The 27,654-nt window shown below is 36.6% G+C and overlaps 1 protein-coding gene across 4 annotated transcripts in view; it reads right to left on the bottom strand.

Moving 5' to 3' along the window:
* The window catches only part of ADK (adenosine kinase), a 536,060-nt gene that overhangs the window by 457,582 nt on the left and 50,824 nt on the right, over positions 1-27,654 (bottom strand). For all 4 annotated transcript variants that reach the window (XM_065922664.1, XM_065922661.1, XM_065922663.1 and 1 more), the window contains one exon: positions 2,750-2,803. In XM_065922664.1, the coding sequence (XP_065778736.1) occupies positions 2,750-2,803 (54 nt within the window). The remainder of the gene's footprint in view (positions 1-2,749; positions 2,804-27,654) is intronic.

Genomic DNA, 27,654 nt, shown 5'->3' with positions numbered 1-27,654 from the left:
TGTTAGGAATGTAAAACAGTCCTGCTTCTGAAGAAAATCTAGTCATTCCTTATAGAACCAACTATAATGTTACCCTATATCCTAGTGACTCAGCAGGAAATCTACTCCTGAGTAATTTTCCTTGAGAAATGAAAACATGTTCACCAAAAGACTTGTACAAAAATATTAACAGCAACTTTATTCATAGCAGCCAAAATGAAACAGCCTAAATGTCCACCAATAAAAGAACAGATAAACCATGGAATGTTGATAAGCAATAAAAAGAAATTAATTAATTCATACAACATGAAAGAATCTAAAAACATCATACTGAGTGAAAGAAGCACTATATAAAGCAGAATAGACATGCGATTCCACTAGTAAGAAATTTCAGAATAGGATAACCTTAATCTATAGTTGAAAAAGAATCATAATAATGGTTCCTCTCAGAGGGTAGGAGCAGAGAGTGACTACAAAGAGGAATAAGGGAAGAATTCTCTGGGGTGATGATAAAGTTCTAGATCTTGATAGAAAACTGGGTTACAAACATTCATGCATCTGTCAAAACTCAGCAAATGTACACTGAAGATTTGTATGTTTCAATGTATGAAAATGTATGTAAATACAAAAAACTTTAAAGGACTGAACTCTAGGTGATGGTAAGTATGTTGAAATAGTTACAGGGAAACATACTGATGTCTGCAATTTACTTTTAAGATGCATTCAAAAAGCAGATGAAGTCATGGATGGACAAAAGAATGGATAGGTAAAAAAGTAAGTAGAGTAAAATGTCAATGATAAAATCTAGGTGGTGGGTATATGTTTAATTATATACTATACATTTAATAATAAAGTCAAAGAAAAACATCAGTCTATCCTTGAGGGTCAACTATAACACAGACAGCTAAAGAAACTGTAAATGCATAGCATTAATATGGGTTACATATTAAATAATATGAAAATATTTACTTCATTGCAGTTCTCTGGTATTTTTAATATTGGTCACAGTACTGGAGTGGGTAGCCTATCGCTTCTCCAGGGCATCTTCCCAACCAGAAATTGAACCAGGGTCTCCTGCATTGCAGGCAGATTCTTTACTAGCTGAGCTACCAGGAAAGCCCCAAAGAACTTCTAGGTTGACTACCTAATTCCCAAACCAAAAAAGCTCTGCTATAAGACCTATAAATAACAAGCAATCAACCAATGGTACAGTGACAATCAAGTACACTCATTGACAATTTCTGGTTGTAAAGAAAAAATACATATAAAACTCCTTGACAATAAATTTCAGAACCCACTTGGAGATTATAATTAAATGAAGACATAACAAATATAAAAACACTGGTGAAAGGCTAACATAACAATGGGATATACCAACTATAAGAACTCTTAAAGAAATCCTTTCCCTACACATTGAGCCTACCATTGTATGATTAACATGATGAAAGGCTAACGTAACAATGGGATATATCAATTGTAAGAACTCTTAAAGAAATCCTTTCCCTGCACACCGAGCCTACCATTTGATGATTAACACTTTCTACAATCTCTTCAATAAGAGAAAAGAAAGAAAATAATTTGGAAGAGATCCAGGACAGAGTTTTTTTTTTTTTAAAGAAGTTAAAAGTACTCAGAAAAATCATTACTTAACCTTGGGAAGAAAATAAGAGTCTTGAAAAGTACTTGATCTACAGAAAGTTATTCGCCATACACATGAGTACAAATGAAGATTTCATTTAAATTAAACAGCGAGGGACTTGAAACAGATGTCAAACATTAAAGAAACACCCAAGGAAGTCTGTAAAATTCACCAATGTATTTATAAACAGGATAGAACCTTAACTATGACTGAGAATAAGTGTGGTCTGCACGACACTGTAAGTCAACTATACGTCAATTCTAAAAACATATAATAATAATACTAATAATGTTAAGTCCAACCTAAAGGTATAGTAAGCCTCAAACTCTTCGCTCTACATTATTATTTGATATTAAATATTTGCATAATAATTATGGTTATCAGAACTTTCTAATTGCATGATGGAGAAAAAAAGGTAGACTACTAGAAAAAAGAAGCATATACTCTTTTTTTTTTTAGCTTCCCTCCTGGAACAATCCTATGATATTGAAAAACAAGAGATGAATTTTTAAAACTACCAAGTCTGAAATTTTTAGCTAAAAACCTCACAGTTCCTGTAATGCAGTAATTTTTTTAGATACTACAATAGGGCAGAAAAACAGCAACAGAGATATTCCAAAATCATGTATACAGTTATTTTACCTAAAAGAGAGGATCCTATGAATATTAAAATTTTTTAAAGAAACAAAGTTATATTCACATCTACAATTTTAAAGTGTTTTCTTAACCTTGTGCTAAACAAGCTTAAGCATTTACTTTCTCCTAAGGTGACAAAATCATGTCTCCACCTTAAGCACAGGGTGGAAGTCAACTGAGCAAGAGCCAAAATTAACAATGACAATTTAACACTTTATGTGGGGAAAGAAAACAAAACAACTTATTTCCCAATATGCCCTTAGTCCAGATAATGGGATACAATTAAATACTATTAAAACATATTTTAATGTGCATGTGGTAACAACTCTGTTAACCTTATGTAGTATAACTTATTCTAAGGCTACTAGGATTAGGAACATACCATTGGTTACATCTGCAGATTTTAAGACCTCATGGAATTTTAAAAATCAAATTGTTTACACATCTAATCCACAGAGTCTAAATTATGTATAGCCTAGGGTTTAATACACTTACAGTTCCTTATGTTTCTCTTCAGCCAAAATCTGGTCATTAGGTTTAAGAGAATACCTGTAACACAGAAACAAAAATATACTGGTCAAATAAACATATGAGTATGTTTGCCTCATGGACATCTGACTGTAGTTTCTACATACAGCCAGTTGACCCCAAGCAAATAAACACTACTACACTGATAACAGGTCTCTATCTTAATTGATAAAACATTAAAAATATGTCTGAGTTCTTTGATGCTGTTAGTCACTTCAACCAACACCACCTCAGTAACGAAAGAGAGATGAACTTGATCATGCTTTAAAAATATGAGGTATCTTTTTTTTTTTTTTTTGAGGTATCTTCAATATTCTTCAGTAGTGACTCATCTATAATGTTACATTTATCCAGCAGTACAAAATTCAAGAAACTACTCCAAGGTTATGATTTAACAGTTCACAAAACAATACAAAGCTATTCTTTCATTAAATATATAGTAGGGACTTCCCTGGTGGTCCAGTGGTTAAGACTCCACGTTTCCAAAGCAGGGGGGTGTGGGTTCTTACTCTGGTCTGGGAGCTAAAATCCCATATGCCACGTTGTACGGCCAGAAGAGGAAAAAAAGCAATATACAGTAAACATTTATTGCATACCAGACTATGTACGAGGTAATGTGACACAGGAGGGAAAATAAGCTTCGGAGTTCTTAACTAAACCATTAACTAGCTTAGTGACCATAGGCAATTCTTTCAACTATAAGTTTCCCTGACTATAAAACAGAGGCTACCATAAATATAAGAATAGGGATATTCCAATATCATATAGTTTACACTACTAAAGGTCACAGAAATAGGCAAACAACAAAGGACAGGTATTCATTTTTCCACTTGTACTCATCCTTTTCCTAAAATTAACTGTCCGACAGCAGAGAGGTCATCTAATTCTCCTTTCTTGCCTCCCCTTCCACAAGTGCCTTTATTCACTTTATAAAAAGAATGGCACACATCTTTTTCACCCTGAATACTGCAATGCCTAAGTATAAAAATCTCTTAAGTATTAAACAAGGAATGATTCATAATACTTTGTCTTCAAAGCCTTCTTAAAGTACTACAAACTGACTTTATGGCTTCCTGTTTTATACACTATTACAGTAAATAATAAAGACAGAAATTTAAAATGAGGAGTTGGGATAGAATGTTCTATTCTCAGATATACTAAGAAGTTGATTACAATTTTCATTTTAAAACTTCATCATCTCTAGCCCATGTTCATCACCAGAGAGCACATTCCTTTTCAAGGAGAGCTCTGTGAAGCAAAGCTAAGCGAGTCTCTAAAAAAGAACAAGAAAGACAAAGTCAATTTGTTTCTTCCAAGGAACACGCTTTAAACAAGTCTTCTTGCCTTACATCTACCAAGGATTAAGTATCAAAGATGGCTGTTACAGGAACATGAATAAATCAATGTATTTGAATTGAAAAAATGAACTCAGACTTCTTACATCATGAAAGTACATCTCATTGGCGTGACAAGGAAAGATCAGTTTTGCCAAAAAGGTTTCAAGATAGACAGTGGCTTTAAACTGAATAAATGGTTTTGGTTAAAATGTGTTTAAGTCACCTGATAAAAACACCTTATCAAAGACATATCCTTTTGACATAGGTATATTGAAGTTAACAAGATTTAGCTTTTCTCAATATCCTCTGAACAATGCCTATGAATAAAACACTAACCTACAATTACTACTTAATATAATTATATTAAGAAGCTTTAATAAAGCCTTTTTGGTATACTTCCCAGAATTTCAAGTCTTTAATGACTCTAATGACTCTGGTAAGTCAGGTGATTTCTATTCTTTGCTTCCAACAAAACTGAAAAAGGTCTTAGTCAAATTACCAGCTGATAGATAAATAAAAATAATTCTGATGATAAATCATTTGATGTTAGAAAAGTTCAAATAATTGAGTAAAAATTTCTGAAACAAAATTGACCATTATCATTCAATTAATTATATAAACAGAGTACTCAGAACTTAGATCTCTAAAAGAAAAAAAGGAGGAAATAAAACCAGTGCTGAACATTGTCTTACTGTAGCACTGGGTATTGTTTATCTACAAAAGGTTCAATTAATTGAAAAAAATTAAGATCACCTTCATCCATCTCATTAAAAGATGCATTTCCAAAAACTTATTTTCTTGCTTAATAATGATTTAACATTTAATACATTTATATTGTTTTACTAATTGTATGCTAATTAAAATAACTAGAAAAATATATTTTAAATTTGACTTCATACATATAGTTGTTCAAAGACACACGATAGGGTGATCAATATTCAAGAAAGCTTTGCATGCATAAAAATATACTGCCTTCATAATGTATACATTATATATTATATGCAAAACATAATTCATACATAAAAAATACATCACAAAAGGATGAAATCTGGTGGGAAAAGTGTAATAGAAATACAAATTTAAACAGAGAAAGGAATATAAATTTTTTAATGTTAAGAAAGAAGTTGTTTGTATCTTTTTATACATATATAATGAATGGTGGGTATCAAACCACTATATTATTTACACTCCAGTAAAAGAATGATTTACCAGTTTTATTTAACATTAAAATATAAAAATCATAAATACTTAAATGAGTGAGGAAGTACTTACTTATCAAAACATTTTCATGAAAGTAAAAGTTTGAAACCAGTGGATTTGATGATTCTCTCTTAGCAAAGTGCTTGCTATATACAAAATAGGAACTCAATATAACTTTCCTTTTTTTTTAACATGTATTGTGTGCTTAACAATGCTGTGGCAAAGCATTAAACACTTTTAATATATTAGTTCCTTTTCTTTTGGCCCTACCACGAGGCCAGTAGGATCTTAGTTCGCTGCCCAGGGATTGAAGCCATGTCCCCTGAAATGGAAGTAGGGAGTCCCAACTGTTACACCATCAGGGAATTCCCTTACGTTCCTTCTCTAGATGGTTCGTGAAAGAGAAATAACAAAAATGTCTTGCCCTTATGTGTGTGCTAGTCGCTCAGTCGTGTCCAACTCTTTGTGACCCTATGGACTATAGCCCACCAGGGACCTCTGTCCATGGGATTTTCCAGGCAAGAATACTGGAGTGGGTTTCCATTCCCTTCTCCAGGGGATCTTCCTAACCAAGGCATCAAACCCAGGTCTCCTGCATTGCAGGCAGATTCTTTACCCTCTGAGGTACCAGGGAAGCCTATCCTGCCCTTAGGGATCTCACAATTCAGTAGACAAATCAGAATAAAAGTAACCACTCATAGTGTCATAAGCATTGATATTACAATAAAGTTAAGTACAATACAGAAGAGAAAGTACTGTCTCTTTTGTACGAGTCCAAAGAAAGGACAGTTTTTATGTGTTGCCCAACTTCCTCTTCCTGTCCCATTTCATCTCTTCTGTGTTCCTTCCCCATAAAAAACCTTTCCTCCTTTTAAAGAATTGTGGTGCTGGAGTGTTAGGGAATGTTTAACAGGATTCCTATGTGCTGTTTCTCATAAATCCACTGTTCCTTATCAATTTCTGGCAACAGAAACGAGTGGAATGGCACGCCGCTCCCAGGACTGAGGATGAGACACACGTGAATCTCCTTCAGTAAATATTCTCCTTAGGACAAAACTGCTTAGTCTCGATCCTCTTTCTTGAGATAATGCTTGTCTCCTGACCGTATTACCATTGTTAATCCCTTGTTCCCTTGGTAACGACTGCTGTACACTTGGTTTTCTGATCTTTATCACTGTCGAAAGAAATTCCTTGTACAACAGCCTATATATACTCACAGAAAGATCATTAAAGCACCTTTGCTCCATCAGAGCTTGGGTCCCCATGTCTCTCTCCCCCTCACCCCCTTTCCCCCTCCCTCTCCCTCTCCTTCCCTCCCTCCACCTAATTCTCTGGAGTGTAGAAACCCCACCAAGCTCATTCTCCTGCCCCAGCTTTCAAGACCCCCTCGAGAGGGCGCCCTGTGCCCTCATGAGCGGTGCAAGCCCTGTTCTAGGGTTTTATTGGTTCTCTGCATAAACCAGGGAATATCAGCTTCTTTCTCTCTTTCACTTCCTTACCATTGACCCCGAACCACCAGGTTCTGGTCCATTAAAGGACTGCAACACTGGAGAAGACTTGAGAGTCCCTTGGACAGCAAGATCAAATCACTCAATCCTAAAGGAAATCAACCCTGAATATTCATTGGAAGGACTTATGCTGAAGTTGAAGCTCCAATACTTTAGACACTTGATGCAAAGAACCAACTCACTGGAAAAGACCCTGATGCTGGGAAAGATTGAGGGCAGGAGGAAAAAGCGGAGACAGAGGAGATGGTTAGATGGCATCATTGACACAATGGACATGAATCTGAGCACACTCCAGGAGATAGTGAAAGACAGAGAGGCCTAGCTTGCTGCAATCCATTGAGTCAGAAACAACTTATCAACTGAACAACAACTTGCAAAGTCTCAGGGTAAGAATTTAAAGGGAATAGCGAAGGTAGTCCATAAAGAAGATCCATATTACAGGCAAGAAGAGGGCAAGGACAGCTTAACTGTGATCAAATCACTCAAAGACATTCTACTTTGCAGATTCGAGTACATCTCAGGTCCTCAACAATAAATTTGCAGGATCCATTATTTCTCTTTCTTTTTTTTATTTTTTAAATTATAAAAGTATGATAACACATCTACAGGAGACTTGGAAAGTATAGAACAAAGTTACATGTAGTTCCACTATATATTACAATTATCTTTTTAAGTAGATAAATTAAGATTTTAGTTGGAGTTTCAGTATCAAACTCTCAAAAACAGAATGAATACATAGAAAAGTAGAAGGATAAGTAAACCTGAAAAGTACTATGAACCAAGCCAAAATAATTAAGATTTATATAATTTTCACACAATAGTAGGATAAAAATTCTAGTTTCCACAGACTATAAATCAAGAGACACTGGAACATATCCAGGGACATAAAATAAGGCACAAAAATTTCATGGTCTAATACAGTCTATTCTGTTATCATTGAGGAATTATGTTAGAAATCAAAGATATTTGAAAAGAAGCCACATATTTTTAAGTACAATGTAGCATTCACCAAGAGAGACCTTTGATTATCCACTGAAAGCCTCAATAAAGTTAAAAGACTGAAAAGACACAGAGGGTCACTACAGAGAAGGAAGCGTTTAAATAAGAAATTAATATCAAAATGCAAGATCGATTTTAAACTATTCTACTGGCAGATTAGCTCTCTAACCCCAAACCTCAAATTGTCCAGTTTCTCCTTAGTAATTTTCTCTGATATGATTTTCCCCTGCTCGAAACCAAGTAACTTTCCATCTCAATAACCTTTATTTTTCTTTGTCTTTTCTGGTTTTGTCATTTTTATCTTCCTTATTTCTTCCTTGACTCTTGTACCCTTCTTCTTAAGAACCTGATCTACCACCAAGAGCAAGCCAAACTGCTAGGTTTGCAGACACAGTTTTATACTTAAAACACTGCCTCAAATTCATTTTGGAAAGCAAGATAAAAATTACAATTACAAATGTAAAAGTAAATATACCATCAGGTCCACAATCCTTACTAATGAAATGGAGCTACTACTCAATGAAACATTTAATGTTAATATTTGCTTTTAAAATGTCTGTTTAAATGTGGGACTAAATTAAATGCAGTTCTCTTTTTCATTTAGTGTATCTTGTTCTGTCAACCCAACTTCTGTTGGCAGAACAAAAGATATACAGATTTTTTAATCTCTTATTACATTTAACTTATTCTCTGAATATTCAATGTTTTAAATTAATAAAATTGAAAGGGGAAATTCAACTTAGTAAGAAGTAGAAAGTAGAGAGCTATACTTCAACTTTCTACTCAGTCTTCTGCAGAATAATACAACACATAAGCTATTTTTCACTTGAGTTTTGTTTCCTAAAGACATGATTAAACAGATGTTCTGCTTTTATATCATTTCTTAGATGTCAAACATGAACATAGTTCCTAAAAAAGTCAGAGACAGCAAAAGGGTACCATGGTATTTCTCAACCTTTTTTCTACCTGAATTTACGAGAGGGAAAAGACATACACTCCAATCATCAGGAGATGAGGAAGCAGGAGAGGACACAGGCAAAGGCCCTCTCTATCTTGCCTCTAGTCTCCACAAAGTCTGAGTCTTCTGTACGAGACTGAAACAAACATCATTCATTCAAATACGTTATTTCCCTGAAGATTAGCATAATTTAGAACTTAAGGCTCAGAAAGGTCTTTGAAGAGATTGTTAAGCCCAAAAACAGCTCAGTCATAAATGAAATGCCCTATCAATGTCAGATAGTTAATGCCAAACTAAGACTTGCTATACAGCAGGATGATAATAAATAGTCCATAAATACGTGCAACAAAGATTGCCCTCTTGAGAATCAAACAAGTAAAATTCTAGAAATCTACAAATATTACTGTATAAACCAAAGAAACTTAATGGTATCCTGCAAAGTTCTATAAAGTTGACAGAATCAATCAGATAGTGTGCATAGAGCAAGATTTTAAACTTAACACGTTTAAATGCTTCTTGCAACTGAAAAATAAAAGTTGATTAAAACATATTAAGGGAATTCCCTGGCAGTCTAGTGGTTAGGACTTCATGTTCTCACTGCCTGGGGTCTGGGTTCAATCGCTGGTTAGGGCACTAAGATCTCCGCAAGGTGTGCACTATGGCAAAAAAAAAAAGAAATGTTAGAAAGCACAGAGAACTATATTCAATATCCTATGATAAACCATAATGGAAATATTATTTTAAAAAACGAATGTATATATATGTATTACTGAATCACTTTGTGGTACTGCAATAATTAACATAACACTGTAAATCAACTATACTTCAATTTAAAAAAAATACAAAAATGACCCATACTAGAAAGGAAGAAAAAGGAGATCAAAAGTGTTAATCCACTAATCACTAAGGCTGAAATTTAAGAGGCTTATAGAGAAGAAAATTAAGAGTAAACCATGGAGTTGGAATGCAAATAACAGCAAAGTTACAAGGTTTATGAAAATAATATTTTAAATTCTCATTAGAAAACTAAATGAGGATTAAAATTCAGCTAGATGAATTCTACCAAAAATTTAGAGAAGAGCTAACACCTATCCTACTCAAACTCTTCCAGAAAATTGCATAGGAAGGTAAACTTCCAAACTCATTCTATGAGGCCACCATCACCCTAACACCAAAACCAGACAAAGATGCCACAAAAAAAGAAAACTACAGACCAGTATCACTGATGAACATAGATGCAAAACTCCTTAACAAAATTCTAGCAAACAAAATCTGACATCACAAGATCATACATCATGACCAAGTGGGCTTTATCCCAGGGATGCAAGGATTCTTCAACATTCGCAAATCAATCAATGTGATACATCACATTAACAAATTGAAAGATAAAAACCATATGATTATCTCAATAGATGCAGAGAAAGCCTTTGACAAAATTCAACATCCATTTATGATAAAAATCCTCCAGAAAGCAGGCATAGAAGGAATATGCCTCAACACAATAAAAGCCATATATGATAAACCCACAGCAAACATTATCCTCAATGGTGAAAAATTGAAACATTTCCCCTCAAGTCAGGAACAAGACAAGGTTGCCCACTCTCACCACTACTATTCAACATAGTTCTGAAGTTTTAGCCACAGCAATAGAGAAGAAAAAGGAATCCAGGTTGGAAAAGAAGAAGTAAAACTCTAACTGTTTGCAGATGACATGATTCTCTACATAGAAAACCCTAAAGACTCCACCAGAAAATTACTAGAGCTAATCAATGAATATAGTAAAATCTCAGGATATATAATTAACACACAGAAATCCCTTGCATTCCTATACACTAACAATGAGAGAACAGAAAGAGAAATTAAAGAAACAATTCCATTCACCATTGCAATGAAAAGAATAAAATACTTAGGAATAAATCTACCTAAAGAAACAAAAGACCTATATATAGAAAACTATAAAACACTGAAGAAAGAAATCAAAGAGGACACAAATAGATGGAGAAATATACCATGTTGATGGATTGGAAGAATCAATATAGTGAAAATGAGTCTACTACCCACAGCAATCTATAGATTCAATGCAATCCCTATCAAGCTACCAATGGTATTTTCATAGAACTAGAACAAATAATTTCACAATTTGTATGGAAATACAAAAAAGCCTCAAATAGCCAAAGCAATCTTGAGAAAGAAGAATGGAACTGGACAAATCAACCTGCCTGACTTCAGACTATACTACAAAGCTACAGTCATCAAGACAGTATGGTACTGGCACAAAGACAGAAAAATAGTTAATGGAACAAAATAGAAAGCCCAGAGATAAATCCACGCACCTATGGACACCTTATCTTTGACAAAGGAGGCAAGAATATACAATGGAGAAAAGACAATCTCTTTAACAAGTGGTGCTGGGAAAACTGGTCAACCACTTGTAAAAGAATGAAACTAGAACACTTTCTAACACCATACACAAAAATAAACTCAAAATAGATTAAAGATCTAAATGTAAGACCAGAAACTATAAAACTCCTAAAGGAAAACATAGGCAAAACACTCTCTGACATAAATCACAGCAGGATACTCTATGATCCACCTCCCAGAGTAATGGAAATAAAAGCAAAAATAAACAAATGGGACCCAATTAAACTTAAAAGCTTTTGCACAACAAAGGAAACTATAAGCAAGGAGAAAAGACAGCCTTCAGAATGGGAGAAAATAATAGCAAACGAAGCAAAGAATTAATCTCAAAAATATACAAACAGCTCCTGCAGGTCAATTTCAGAAAAATAAACGACCCAATCAAAAAATGGGTCAAAGAACTAAACAGACTATGAAGAACTAAGAAGACTATGTCTTCTTTCTCCAAAGAAGACATACAGATGGCTAACAAACACATGAAAAGATGCTCAACATCACTCATTATCAGAGAAACACAAATCAAAACCACAATGAGATACCATCTCACACTAGTCAGAATGGGTGCTATCAAAAAGTCTACAAACAATAAATGCTGGAGAGGGTGTGGAGAAAAGGGAACCCTCTTACACTGCTGGTGGGAATGAAAACTAGTACATCCACTATGGAGAAGAGTGTGGAGATTCCTTAAAAAACTGCAAATAGAACTGCCATATGACCCAGCAATCCCACTGCTGGGCTTACACACCAAGGAAACCGGAATTGAAAGAGACATATGTACCCCAATGTCCACCACAGTGCTGTTTATAATAGCCAGGACAAGGAAGCAACCTAGATGCCCATCAGCAGATGAATGGATAAGAAAATTGTGGTACATATATACAATGGAATATTATGCAGCTATTAAAAAGAATGCATATGATTCAGTTCTAATGAGGTGGATGAAACTGGAGCCTATTATACAGAATGAAGTAGTCAGAAAGAAAAACACCAATTCAGTATATTAACACATATATATGGAATTTAGAAAGATGGTAACGACTACCCTATATGCGAGACAGAAAAAGAGACACAGATGTAAAGAACAGACTTTTGGACTCTGTGGGAGAAGGCGAAGATGGGATGATTTGAGAGAACAGCATTGCAACATGTATATTATCATATGTGAAATGGATCACCAGTCCAGGTTCAATGCATGAGACAGGATGCTTTAGGGCTGGTGCACTGGGATGACCCTGAGGGGAGGGATGTGGGAGGGGGGTTCAGGATGGGGAACACATGTACACCCATGGTTGATTCATGTCAATGTATGGCAAAACCACTACAATACTGTAAAGTAATTAGCCTCCAATTAAAATAAAATAATTTTAAAAAATAAATAAAATTCAGCTAGAGAAAATGGGAAGAAAAATAATAAAGCTAGATTTAAGTCTCAACACAGAAATATACTCTTTGTATTTTAAAAACATCATTGATAATTATTCATAATGACTAACTAGATATTTTCATTAAAGGAAATTTTTAACATTTGGTACTTGTAAGATGTCACCACGTGGCTCTTGAACCACTTCATCAAAGCTAGCCAACTTTGTATCACACATTCATTATACTTCCAAGTACATTTTAATCTGACTTCTGTCCCTCTCTATCATTCCACTGTGATTTACTTAGCTGAGATCACCATTGATATTGTACTGTCAAATCCAGTAGACTCCCTGTAGGTTTTATATTACCAATCTGTTACATCTGATACTATTAACTACTCTGTCATACAAACTCACTATTCTTTGTGAGACCTTGTCTTAGTTCTCCCAATAAAAGCTCACCATCTCCTTCTGTGATTCATCTACCCATCCATTAAATGCTTTATCCTCCACCCCACTTCTCTTTTTACTTCATGCCTTTCCCCTAGAAACTCTTATCTATTAGTTGTTTTAAACACTACCTATAGGAGAGGAAATGACAATCCACTCCAGTATTCTTGCCTGGGAAATGTCATGGACAGAGGAGCCTGGTGGGCTACAGTCCACAGGGTCACCAAGAGTGGGACAAGACTAAAGCGACAAAGCATGCAGGCTCTAGCTGTGCATCTCTCCTGGGACTTAGGCCTTCTGACCAGTATTAAACTAATTTTTGGAGGTATAAAAAAAAAATTAACACTACCTATATAATGATGGTGGTATTGGCGGTGATAATGAGAATGATAATGGTAATAACAGGTAACATTTATTGAATGCCATTAGGTCAAAGTACAATTAAACATAACTTTTATTTATTATGTCTCTCCCATCGTGAATCCTCTACCAACCAGACACATAAATCACAGACACTCCTAAATATGTCCATCTAGATAACACATATTTATCTCATCCATGAACAAACCTGAACCCAATCTCTTCATCACCTCTAACATGTCCTTCCTCCCATAGTCCCTAACTCAGTTATAAATAACAACATCTCGTCATTCACCAAAACTAAACATTGGAACATCACTCCTGACTCCTTTGCTCTTTTCATTAAATCAATCAAATCTTACCTTTATATCATTGTATTATTGAACTTTCTCCTGACCATTTTCTAACTATAATGATTAGGTCACCATCTCTCAACACGTCTATCACTACAGCCTCCTCTAATTTATCCCCCCAAATCCCCTGATCTACTGCAGACACAGTGATTTATAGAATTCTAGACATGAATCTGAACATGTCATCCCTGAAGGAAAGTTACATGGCTCAAAATAGCCTGGAGTTAAAACTCCCCTCCAGGTCCTCCCCACCATTATATGCAAAACAAAGAACTCTCTCACCCAAAGGTAAAACTGGACATTAAGGTTGATTATACCCAGCTCCCAGCTGGTCCAGCCTCTGGTCTATCTCCAAAATGCCTTGCCCCAGCCGTTTAAGAGATAACTACTCTGAACAACCTTGGAGAAGAACAGGCCCCCTTAAGACAGTAACTTTCCAAATACATGCCTATATATATTTACTCTTCTCTTGGATAAGCGCAGCAGCTCGCTACTCTGATTGCTGCCCCTTCTCGCCTCATTAAAGGTGATCTGTTCCCATAAAGTGCCAGTCTCGTTCTTTTTCTGAACCTCGCCTTCTCTAACTCCCTTACCTGACAATCCCCCTGCTCATTAACTCTCTGAAGTTGTCTCCACTGTCTATAACAGAGATGTAAGGCACATTCCAAGCTCCTTAGCAGCCAATAATATCAGCTAGCATTTGGCAAATACATAAATTATCCTGTTCAATCTTCATATTATAATATTCCCACTACTAGGCTGGTGCAAAAATAATTACAGTTGTGCACTGTGGAACTCTGTCGTTTGATACTGGAATACATTCTTAATGTGGTCATGTTATACATCATTTTAATGCACATTTCTCATTTCATGTTTTTTTTTTTGGGAAATGACTTATTACTTACTGTTTAATTTATATTTATTTTAGACTAGGGAAATGATGCTAGACAAAAAGCAAATTTGAGCAATTTTCTCATTCAAGTTCAAAATGAGTCATAAAAGCAGCAGAGACAACTCCCAACATCAACAACACTTTTTGGCCCAGGAACTGCTAACCAACATAGAGCACATGGTGGTTCAAAAAGACTTGAAGATGAGTAGCATAGTGGCTGGCCCCTGGAAGCTGACAAGGACCAATCGAGAGAATCATGGAAGCTGATCCTCTTACAACTACATGAGAAGTTGCCAAAGAACTGAATGTCGACCATTTACACTACAGGAATAAACAAGCTTATCTCTCATTAACAAAAATATGTTGATTGTAATGGTTCCTATTTTGATTAATAAAGATTTGTCTGAGACTAGTTATAATGATTCAAAAGTCACAGTCCAAAACCGCAATTATATTTGCACCAGCCTGATATAATCCATATACTGAAAAGCAGAGACATTACTCAGCTGACAAAGGTCCATAGTCAGGGCTATGGTCTTCCCAGTGGTCACGCATGGTGTGAGAGTTGGACCATAAAGAAGGGAGGATGCCAAAGAATTGATGCCTTCAAAATGTCATATTGTAAAAGATTCTGAAAGTCCCTTGGACAGCAAGGAGATCAAACCAGTCAATGTTAATGAAAACGAACACTGAATACACATTGGAGTACTACTTCCAACAATTCACTGGAAGGACTGATGCTGAAGCTGAAGTGCCAGTATTTTGGTCATCTGATGTGAGCAGCCAACTCATTGGAAAAGTCCCTGATACTAGGAAAGATTGAGGGCAGAAGGAAAAGAGGACATGAGTGGATAAGATGGCTGGGTGGCAGCACCAATGCAATGGACATGAGTTTGGGCAAACTTCAGGAAATGGTGAGGGACAGGGAGGCCTGGCATGCTGCAGTCCATGGGGTCGCCAAGAGTCGGACACAACTGGGCAACTGAACAACAACAACAGATATAGTATTCTTATTTTATTTACAAGAAAACTGAGCCTCCACGGATTGTCACACAACTGCAAGTCGTTCCAGGGCACAATTTTAACCTGTACATTAAGATTACTTTGAGAATGTGTGCTCTGTCACTCAGTCATGGTCAACTCTTTGCAACCCCATGGACTATAGACCACCAAGTTCCTCTGTCCATGGAATTTTCCAGGCTAGAACGCTGGAGCAGGTTGCTATTTCCTACTCCAGGGAATCTTCCTGACCCACGGATCAAACTTTCATCTCTCTGTCTCCTGCACTGGCAGCTAGATTCTTTACCACTGCACCACCTTACCTTACCTTATACTTAACCAAATTCTATAATGCTACAGTAATGAATTGATTTCTTTCTACATTTATCTCCTTGATTACACTACTAGCTGCTTAAAGGAAAGAAATTTATTTGGCAAAAAGCTGACCACAAAGTAGATGCTCAAAAAAATATGTACAGAGATCAAATGAACTGCCAAAAATGAATCTATGCTTAGGTAAGTCTTGAGAGTACCATTTTCCTCAATATCCAAAATCAGGTCTAAATATCAGAGAAGCCACAAGGAATACCACCTTATAATATCTGAGGCAAAATGAGGTCTTCATAAATGAGTCTGTGTTCATTCTGCATCTGTATTTTAGGTCTTATTTGTAGAAGCTCCAGAGCAACTCAAAACCAATTACTTAATATGAAATAATACAAAGATTCAGAATCAAATATCAGTTTATTTCAAATTCTAAGAATGCAGAATTCATTTTTTAAAAAAATCAAAAGAGCCAAGATCATCTTTCTTTTAATGAAAAGCAAAGGTAACTGAGCAAAAGGAAATATTCAAAATTCAGCAGCATTTCCAAATACCAGCAATAATCTAAAAAAGTTATTGGACTTCTCTGGTGGTCGAGTAGTTAAGAATCTGCCTGCCAATGCAGGGGACACAGGTTCGATACCTGGTCCAGGAATATTCCACATGCCACAGAGTAACTAAGCCTCTGAGCTGCAACTACTGAGGTCACTCATCAGAACTGATGAAGCCCATGAGCTCCCATGCTCTGCAACATGAGAAGCCACTGCAATGAGAAGCCTGCAGACCACAGCTAGAGAGTAGCCCCCACTCGCTACAACTAGAGAAAGCCCGCATGCAGCAATGAAGACCCAGCACAGCCAAAAATAAATAAATAAATTCTTTAAAAAAGACTCAGTGTAAAGCTTAACCAACAAAACAACTGTAGGGCTATATAAGGTCAAGGACAGAAAGAAAAAATATTGAGAAACTAGAAACCAAACTACAGATAAATTTTAAAATTGGCATTGAAGATCAGTGGGTAAAGGTAGACTATTCACAATACAGTAATATAATAATTGATCCCTATAAGAAAAACTTTTTAAAAACCATATTCTTACCTCACATCATCTACAAAAATCAATTTAGGATCAATTAAAGACCTAAATACACAAAGTATAATGATATGACTTGCAGAAGAAAATATTGGAAAATAGCTATATATAGACTTAACTACAAAAATGTCAGAGCATCTCACAATTAGGTTTTTTTTTCCTCACAATTAGTTTTAAACAAAACAATGATAGCTTTTAACTTTATATACAGTCTCACCTGACACTCCAAATGTTTCACCTTTAAACTAATATACACTCATTTATCGAAGTAATCCATCATAACTTATACAATGATTTACCTATAAATTGTTGACAATAATCAGCACTGAAATTTATAACCAACTATTATTACTCTGAGTATTTTTAGAGCAAACATTAAGTAATATCTTTCATTTTTATTTACATTAATCAAGATTTACCTAAAATTCGTATCATTATTAAGGATTTATATCTGTGAGAGAAACATATTTCCTGAACTACTCTAGCTTCCCTTTTTAAAACCGAGTATTTTCACTGCAAATGATGATTTTTATTTCCAATTACCATTTCATTAATCCTCTCATTTCTCTTACTTCTGTGGGTCAGGGAAAATTAAGGCAAATCTGTCTTACAAATTCCTTCCCTCTGTTTTCCATCCCTATTAATACATTGCTTTTCCTTGCCTCTCCATAATTACACCATATTCATCTGGAAGTATTTATATGTTCCGTATTTCCTCCTCTCCTCACACCCACTGTGTCTCTTCAAGATGCCAGAAAAAGATTATTTTCAATAGTCTACTTCCTATAACAAGTGTTCCTACTTATTTTCAGTTATAATATTTTGGCAAATTGTATACATCAAAACAAACTAACTTAATTTTGCTTTTCTTTTAATTAAAGATCCTAATTTTTTCTTATTCAAGGGGAACACCAGCTTTATAATCTTCAAGTAAAGAACAGAAACTCTAGAAGAAATTTAATTTTTGAATATCAAATAATTATTTAGTTAATATTTCTGAATCATGGCAATGCTTGCTCTATTCTGGAAACAGTTCGATTGGAGGCAACATACCATCCTCCCAACACAGAACTTAATTGTTTTGAAAGCTCAGTCAAAGAATTTTGGAGTCTTTCTTTTTTTGTTGTTGTTTCTTTTTTCTTTTGCTTTTCTAAAAGTAATTTATTTCTTTTAATTGGAGGCTAATTATTTTACAATACAAATAAATTATTAATATACTGATAAACTGATTAAAACTGAATGTTAACAATGTTTAGAGCAAACAACACAGATCTTTCTCATCTACACTATATCTATAATTAAAGGAAAACATAATTTCATTAAGTCTATGAGCCTTTACATATATACTTATTTACACTCCAAAAATCTGGATGTATAATTGAGTTTTTCAATTTCAAATTAATACTTCCAGAGTAAGATAGTAGAAAATACAGAATACAGGTTTACAATTAAAACAAGCATGTATTTCAAATTACTGCACAATGCCTGATACACTTTTTGGTCATGAACAAATGTCTTAAGCTCTGTTACTTTTTATGAGACTAACTACCTCATGAAGTTGTCATGAGGACTAAACTATTATTATATAAAAAATGTACCTAATACACATTGAATAAATGCTTCATTGTCAAATAATAATTGTCAAAAATTATTATATTCTTATTTTTCTCATTATTGTTGAAAGTTTTTCAGATGGATTCTCTATGGCCCGTCTTTAGATTCAGCCCTTTGTGTATACCAGTCCAAAGTGCAAAGATCATTGGAATATGATGGTTCTTGTTCTTTAAAAAACTGCGCTGAAAAATTTGACAAACAAAGCACATGAAAAATGCAAACCAATTCCCTCATTAGCTTTCAACACTGAACACAAAATTCCACTTTAAAAAAGGCCTTTCATAAAGTATTTTTCAGTCAGATGCTATCTACCAAGTGCCTAACATATATCCAGCACTGTGCTAAGAGTCATGTAAGAAGAAGGTATAGTGAAGTTCCTTTGCACCAAGAGTTTAGGGTATACAGAAAAAATTTACTAAGATACTTTTCTTAATTGGCTCTCTCCCCAGCAAGGTTTATAAATGCTGTATGTGAGGCATATGCTATAGGGATTTAATTATAAACGTATACAACAGAAAAAATATTGAGCTTCCTCTTAAGAAATCAGAAAGCAGAAGACAGTAATGAGAGCCAAGAAAGTCAAAAGAAACTAAATTAAAGGAAAAAACCTCTTTTATTCAAACCACCACTTGTTTGACAAATCCTAAGCTGAGATCATCACATAAACTACACAAACCGCTAAACAGTTAAAGCAAAAGATCAGATCAGCAATCAAGAAAAGATTTGAACTAAAAGAAAGTAAGAAATTGATTTTTATTAATCCAGAGATTGCTCTGACAAAGAAACCAGGCTTACTCATTTTGAATCCCCCAAATCTGGTATGTAGTTGTTAATTCTTAGTTTATACAATAGGTTTATATTACCGATAATTTAATGCTAGTTAAAAAATAAAGGTAGTGAGTATGGCATGGTAGAAAAAGAAACAAATAAGGTCAGGACATACAGGTTCCATCTCAGGCTTGCACTGCTAACTATAATCAACGGCAAAAGCTGTAACTTCACTGAGAATGCTCCTCTGCTGTAAAATGAATAAAGAGATTTAAATTATCTCAAAAGTCCAATTTGTCTCAAAATTCCTGTGATTGTACATTGCCTGCTACAGTACATACAATAACAGTGAAATACACACAGTCACACCCCTGGAACTTCCACTTAAATATGGCAGAAAGATTATCTACTCTTCCATCTAAGACTGTAAAAATGATGACAAAGGCACACACACAAAAAGCAAACATCTACAGGATCAAAAGCAATAAAAAAGAAGTAATTAAGCAGTACTGGTCAAAAGGTTTCCACAAATTTTCAGAAAAAGGAAAGCAGATGACGAACTCAACAGTGTTAAAGGAACTAAAATCTCAATTGCAACTGAAAGAGGTTGCTTATGATAAGCAAGCAGAGTCCATCTGCAGAAACCCTAATCTCAGAAGATACACATAAGACATGGAGCCACAAGTAAGGGAATGGACTACTACCATCTCACCATCACAACCTACAATTCCTAAAATAGAGATAAATTACCAGTTTATTCCCTCAAGAAACCAAAAAGAAGCAACTCTGAATTAACGGACAAAAGGCAAAGCAGGGGAAGTAAAGAGGGACAAGTGAAACTGCCTACTTAATTATGGTACCCCTCTCACTGGCCAACTCAGAATAAAGCAGCCAGGCTGAAACCTTCAGAAAGCAAAATGGAAGACTTTTCTGGAAAGAAACTGAACAGATTCTTTAGACTTCCAGATATTCACATTAAGGGTCACATACACACTCTCAGAAAAACAGGCTGTTAGCATAACCAAGTCTTTGATCAATAAGCCCAACCTGAAACGGACAGAGTAGTTCAGCAGTTAATCATATTAGAGGATTGTAAGTAAAGAAAAAAGTATGGGAGACCCCTGTAAGTTACTGATTACTCAATAAAGCAGGTTTGCTTAAGCACAAAGCTAAGCAAGCCTGAAGCAACAGAACCATGAAACATGCCCCCAGACAATAAAACACTGGTGGCATGAGATCCACATTCTGCCCAGTGACTCATTAAATTAATGATCCCTGGAAAAGGTCAGTTTTCATCCCAGTCCCAAAGAAAGGCAATGCCAAAGAACGCTCAAACTACCACACAATTGCACTCATCTCACACGCTAGTACAGTAATGCTCAAAATTCTCCAAGCCGAGCTTCAGCAATATGTGAACCGTGAACTTCCAGATGTTCAAGCCGGCTTTAGAAAAGGCAAAGGAACCAGAGATCAAATTGTCAACATTCACTGGATCATCGAAAAAGCAAGAGAGTTCCAGAAAAACATCTATTTCTGCTTTATTGACTATGCCAAAGACTTTGACTGTGTGGAACACAAAAAACCGTGGAAAATTCTGAAAGAGATGGGAATACCAGACCACCTGACCTGCCTCTTGAGAAATCTGTATACAGGTCAGGAAGCAACAGTTAGAACTGGACATGGAACAACAGACTGGTTCCAAATAGGAAAAGGAGTACGTCAAGGCTGTATATTGTCACCCGGCTTATTTAACTTATATGCAGAGTACATCATGAGAAACTGGGCTGGAGGAAGCACAAGCTGGAATCAAGATTGCTGGGAGAAATATCAATAACCTCAGATATGCAGATGACACCACACTTATGGCAGAAAGTGAAGAACTAAAGAGCCTCTTGATGAAAGTGAAAGAGCAGAGTGAAAAAGTTGGCTCAAAGCTCAACATTCAGAAAACTAAGATCATGGCATCCAGTCCCAACACTTCATGGCAAATAGATGGGGAGACAATGGAAACAGTGGCTGACTTTATTTTTTTGGGCTCCAAAATCACTACAGATGGTGACTAGCCATGAAATTAAAAGACGCTTATTCCTTGGAAGGAAAGTTATGACCAACCTAGACAGCATATTAAAAAAGCAGAGACATTATTTTGTCAACAAAGGTCCATCTAGTCAAAGCGATGGTTTTTCCAGTAGTCATGTATGGAAGTGAGAACTTGACCATAAAGAAGGCTGAGCATCGAAGCACTGATGCTTTTGAACTGTGATGTTGGAGAAGACTATTGAGCGTAACCTGGAGAGCAAGGAGATCCAACCAGTCCACCCTCAAGGAAATCAGTCCTGAATATTCACTGCAAGGACTGATGCTAAAGCTGCAACTCTAGTACTTTGGCCATCTGATGTGAAGAACTGACTCATTGGAAAAGACCCTGATGCTGGGAAAGATTGAAGGTAGGAGGAGAAGGGGATGATAGAGGATGAGATGATTGGATGGCATCACCAACTCAAAGGAAATCAGTGTGAGCATGCTCCAGGAGTTAGTGATGGACAGGGAAGCCTGGCGTGCTGCAGTCCATGGGGTCGCAAAGAGTCAGACACAACTAAGCAACTGAACTGAACTATGTCAAGGCTATATATTGTCATCCTGCTTATTTAACTTATATGCTGAGTGATGGTGGTGGCTTAGTCACCAAGTCATGTCCCATTCTTATGACCCCAAGGACTGCAGCCTGCCAGGCTTCTGTCCATTGGATTCTCCAGGCCAGAATACTGGAGCTCACTGCCATTTCCTTTTCCAGGGGAATCTTCCTGGCCCAGGGATCAAACCCAGGTCTCCTGCATTGCAGGCAGATTCTTTACCGACTGAGCTACAAAGGAAGCACTATAGCAGAGTACATCATGCTAAATGCCAGTCTGGATGAAACTCAAGCTAGAATCAAGACAGCCAGAAGAAATGCCAATGACATCAGATATGCAGGTGACACTACCCTAATGGCAGAAAGTGAGGAGGACCTAAGAGCCTCTTGATGAAGGTGAAGGAGAGTGAAAAAGCTGACTTCAAACTTAACATTCAAAAAACTAAGTTCATGCCATTTGGTCCCATCACTTCATGGCAAACAGATGGGGAAACAATGGAAACAGTGACAGGTTTTATTTTCTTGGGCTCCAAAACCACTATGGACAGTGACTGCAGCCATGAAATTAAAGGACGCTTGCACCCTGGAAGAAAAGCTACGACAAACCTAGACAGCATATTCAAAAGCTGAGACATCATTTTGCCGACAAAGGTCTGTATAGTCAAAGCTATGGTTTTTCCAGTAGTCATATACAGATATGAGAGGTAGACCATAAAGAAGGATGAGCGCTGAAGAACTGCTTTCGAACTGTGGTGTAGAGAAGACACTTGGGAGTCCCTCAAACAACAAGGAAATCAACCTGGAATATTCACTGAAGAACTGATACCGAAGCTGAAGCTCTAGTACTTTGGCCGCCTGATGCGAAGAACTGACTCATTGGAAAAGATCCTGATGCTGGGAAAGACTGAGGGCAGGAGAAGGGGACAACAGAGGATGAGATGGTTGAATGGCATCACTGACTCAACTGACATGAGTTTGAGCAAACTCTGGGAGATGGTGAAGGACAGGGAAGCCTGGTGTGCTGCAGTTCATGGGGTCACAAAGAGTCAGACATGACTGAGCGACTGAATAACTCTGAAGAAGCATATCATCACTTCTGCCATATGCCACGGGTTACACGGATCAGACATGGTGCAATGTGGGAAAAGGGAACTACTCAAGAGAATGCCAGAAGGGAGGATCATCAGGAGCCATTGTGGAGGCTGGTTATCACACAGAGTCTGCCTTCTGGCCCCCAACAATCCCTGCTTCCTAGTTTTCAAATCTATATGTAGTGCCCTCCCACGTTATACCAGGTTTGGTTTGTATGACCAATAACAAGCTTGTGGCAAAAATGATGAGCTGTTAATTCCAAGAACAGGTTATAAAATAGACTGCAGCTTCTATCTAGGAAAAATTACTCTCTATTCCTCTCTCTCAAATCACTGGCAATAGGACAAACAGCTGCTACATTTTTAGGACACTCAGAGGCTTATGAGTGAGGAAATGAGGCCCTCAGTCCAACAGCTCCTAAGAAACTGAGGTCAAAAAAAAGAAACTGAGGCCAGCCATATGAATGAGCTTGGAAGCCACGGTTGAGCCTTGAAATGATCACATAGACACACACAGAGGAATTCAATAAAGAAGGTATGAGATGAAGGCCAACAGACTGACTACAACTTAATCAGAGACCCTAACCAGAACCACCCAGCTATGCCACACACTAAAATTCACACCCTCAGATACCATGTGAAAGAATAAATCTTTGTTATTTTAAGCAGTCAAGTTCTGTAGTAGTGTATTACATACCAATAGATAACTATTATTATACAACAGTAAATAACTTCATTAAAGCTTCAAAAAAAAAAAAAAAAAAAAAACTCATAAAGCAATTAAGGATTTTACAAAAATATAAATAAAAGTATCCACCCTAGCCAACCTACCCTCCTATGACTGCCCAAGTTTAGAACATATCCTTCCAGACTTTTTCTTATTCTTTTGCAAATAAATAAAATAAACTTCTTTAACGCCTCACGCTTAAATAAGAACAAACAGCCAACAATCATCTAATATTGGAGGAAACTCTCCACTGTGAAGAAGATCACAATAAACAATCAGAAAAGAACAATCTACAGAGAACAAAGATAAAGCAGGAAAGAAAAGTGAAACATTCAAGACCAAACAAAACCAAGTCTAATTAACATGCTTAGAAAGAGAAGGAAAAACCGCATCCATAACACAAGAACAAAATGTTATATAATGGTAATTTGCTAACACCAAGGTCAAAAAACAAAAAATTCTAAAAGCTTCCACAGAGAAAAAATTGGTGATATGAAGAGATCCACTGGATGTTGAGAGACAATGGCACATGCCATCAAAATTCTCAAAGAAATCTCTATACTAACCAATCAACAAGGTGTGAGGGGAAAAATATTTAAAAGGTCAGACAAATACAAATATTAAAAAAAAAATACTGTACATGTACTCCTGCACTTTTTCCCTGAAGGATAGGTCATACATACACACATACAGAGAAAACCAATAAAGAAGAATAAAGAAGATATGAGATGACGGAAACAAGAGATTGAAAAGGAGAAAGTCAAAGGGAAGTTCCAGGAAGACTGCTATTTGAAAGGAGAAAAAAAAAAAAAAAAGACTAGTCCAGCAACACAACTAGTTCAGTCTGGACACAAAGATGGAGAACTGAAGAAGGGACATCACCAGGGGAAAAGAGGTTACTGATTTACTGTAAATTTTACTGTAAATTTACCTCTGTAAGAGATTACAGACTTACTGATTTTGAGGAGGAGGGATAAGGGGGAAAGTGGTTAATAGGAACATGACAGACTTAACAGAGTGTCTATTGAAACTCTGTGTACAGAAAACAATGCAAATGAACACATAATGCAATAAATCACTGAAAGAAAATCAAAAAGCTTTTTAAGTAATCACAGTCTGCAATTTTGTTCACAATGATTACTGATCTATTTTTATTAATTTTTTCTTGGGAGTATGGTTGATTTACAATGTTGTTTTACTTTCTGCTCTACAACAAAGTGAGGCAGATATATATAAAAACCTTATATATATAAATATATAAACCTAAAGTTATATATATAAAAACCTACTCTTTTTTAGATTAGATTGTCACAGAGGTCATTACAGAGCACTGAGTACAGTTTCCTGTGCTATACAGTAGGTTCTTATTAGTTATCTATTTTACATATAGTAGTGGGCATGTATCAATCCCAATCTCCCAACTAATCTCCCCATTTTCCCCCTTGGTAATCATAAACTTGCCTTCTACTTCTGTGATTCAACTTCTGATTTATAAATAGGTTCACTTTGTACCATTTTTCAATTTTATTTTAATGTAATATAATAAAATGGGGAATATGAAATAGAGGAAATGATGTGACTGAAACAGAGCTAAATCCTTAGCTATTGTAACAGAGACAATACACAATATGTAAAACTGACAAACCAAGAAATAGCTAGAGATACAGACCTCAGGAAGCCTTAAGCTTAGGGTATGCATGAGATTTTAACCTTCAATTCACCTATTCTCCCAGGAAACATTCAGGAATGCACAGGGGTTTTGACAAGTAATTAGAACCTGGTCAGCAAGGAGGTAAAAATTAATCATCAGAGACTATCCAACAATTAAAAAAAAATAAAGAGAATAGAAAAACCCTCTTGAGAATGGCAAAAGCAAAGTTCTCAGAAGGTCAGAAGGAATCCTCTCCACAATAACCACAATAATCCTCTCCACTCAATAACAAGATTTGGACTCTCCTAGCAACTTGAAGACCAAGATGCCCCTCCATACAGAGTGCGACTGTATCCTCTACCCTGGAATCCATCTCAATGGAAACATGTTCTAGTATCTTCTCCTGACTTTAAAGGAACTTTTACCCTTTGCCTCTCCAATCAATCATCCTTATGAAAAGTCACATGAAACAGTATTAGCACACTATTTAGAAACAGGCAGATGCCTGGGGGGGGCGGGGAGAGAAAATGATTTCTTCTGGAAAAACAGCACTTATGCAGAACTGGCAGCAGAGATATCACTTTGCCAAAAACGGTCCACCAGGTCAAGGCTATGGTTTTTCCAGTGGTCATGTACGGATGTGAGTTGGACTGTGAAGAAAGTTGAGCACTAAAAAATTGATGCTTTTGAACTATGGTGTTGGAGAAGATTCTTGAGAGTCCCTTGGACTGCAAGGAGATCCAACCAGTCCATCCTAAAGGAGATCAGTCCTGGGTGTTCATTGGAAGGACTGATGTTGAAGCTGAAACTCCAATCCTTTGGCCACCTCATACAAAGAGCTGACTCATTGGAAAAGACCCTGATGCTGGGAGGGATTGGGGGCAGGAGGAGAAGGGGACGACAGAAGATGAGATGGCTGGATGGCATCACCAACTTGATGGGCATGAGTTTGAGTAAACTCCGGGAGTTGGTGATAGACAGGGAGAGCCTGGCGTGCTGCGATTCACGGGGTCACCAAGAGTCGGACACAACTAAGCAACTGAACTGAACTGATGCAGGAGTGGGTAAAAGGAAGGGGGGATATGGAAGATGTAGCAAAGAACTGACTTTTTCCTAAAAAATCTTCAGTACTAAGTTTACTTTTTAACTAGTAGTAGTTTTGACCTGCCTCTTGAGAAACCTGTATGCAGGTCAGGAAGCAACAGTTAGAACTGGACATGGAACAACAGACTGGTTCCAAATAGGAAAAGGAGTACGTCAAGGCTGTATATTGTCACCCTGCTTATTTAACGTATATGCAGAGTACATCATGAGAAATGCTGGGCTACAAGAAGCACAAGCTGGAATCAAGATTGCCAGGAAAAATATCAATAATCTCAAATATGCAGATGACACCACCCTTATGGCAGAGAGTGAAGAGGAACTAAAAAGCCTCTTGATGAAAGTGAAAGAAGAGAGTGAAAAAGTTGGCTTAAAGCTTAACTTTCAGAAAACTTAAGATCATGGCATCTGGTCCCATCACTTCATGAGAAATCAATGGGGAGACAGTGGAAATAGTGTCAGACTATTTTTGGGGGCTCCAAAATCACTGCAGATGGTGACTGCAGCCATGAAATTAAAAGACGCTTACTTGTTGGAAGGAAAATTATGACCAACCTAGATAGCATATTAAAAAGCAGAGACATTACTTTGCCAACAAAGGTCCGTCTGGTCAAGGCTATGGTTTTTCCAGTGGTCATGTATGGATGTGAGAGTTGGACTGTGAAGAAAGCTGAGCACCGAAAAATAGATGCTTTTGAACTGTGGTGTTGGAGAAGACTCTTGAGAGTCCCTTCGGCTGCAAGGAGATCCAACCAGTCCATCCTAAAGGAGATCAGTCCTGATTATTCCTTGGAAGGACTGATGCTGAAGCTGAAACTCCAATACTTAAGCCACCTCATGAGAAGAGTTGACTCATTGGAAAAGACCCTGATGGTGGGAGGGATTGGGGGCAGGAGGAGAAGGGGACGACAGAGGATGAGATGGCTGGATGGCATCACCAACTCGATGGGCATGAGTTTGAGTAAACTCCGGGAGTTGGTGATAGACAGGGAGGCCTGGCATGCTGCAATTCAAGGGGTCCAAAGAATCAGACATGAC

This window comes from Muntiacus reevesi, chromosome 2 (genome assembly GCF_963930625.1).
Source record: "Muntiacus reevesi chromosome 2, mMunRee1.1, whole genome shotgun sequence".
Classification (NCBI taxonomy): domain Eukaryota; kingdom Metazoa; phylum Chordata; class Mammalia; order Artiodactyla; family Cervidae; genus Muntiacus; species Muntiacus reevesi.
Note: the sequence above shows the minus strand (reverse complement) of the source record. Positions and strands in the feature narration are given on the sequence as shown.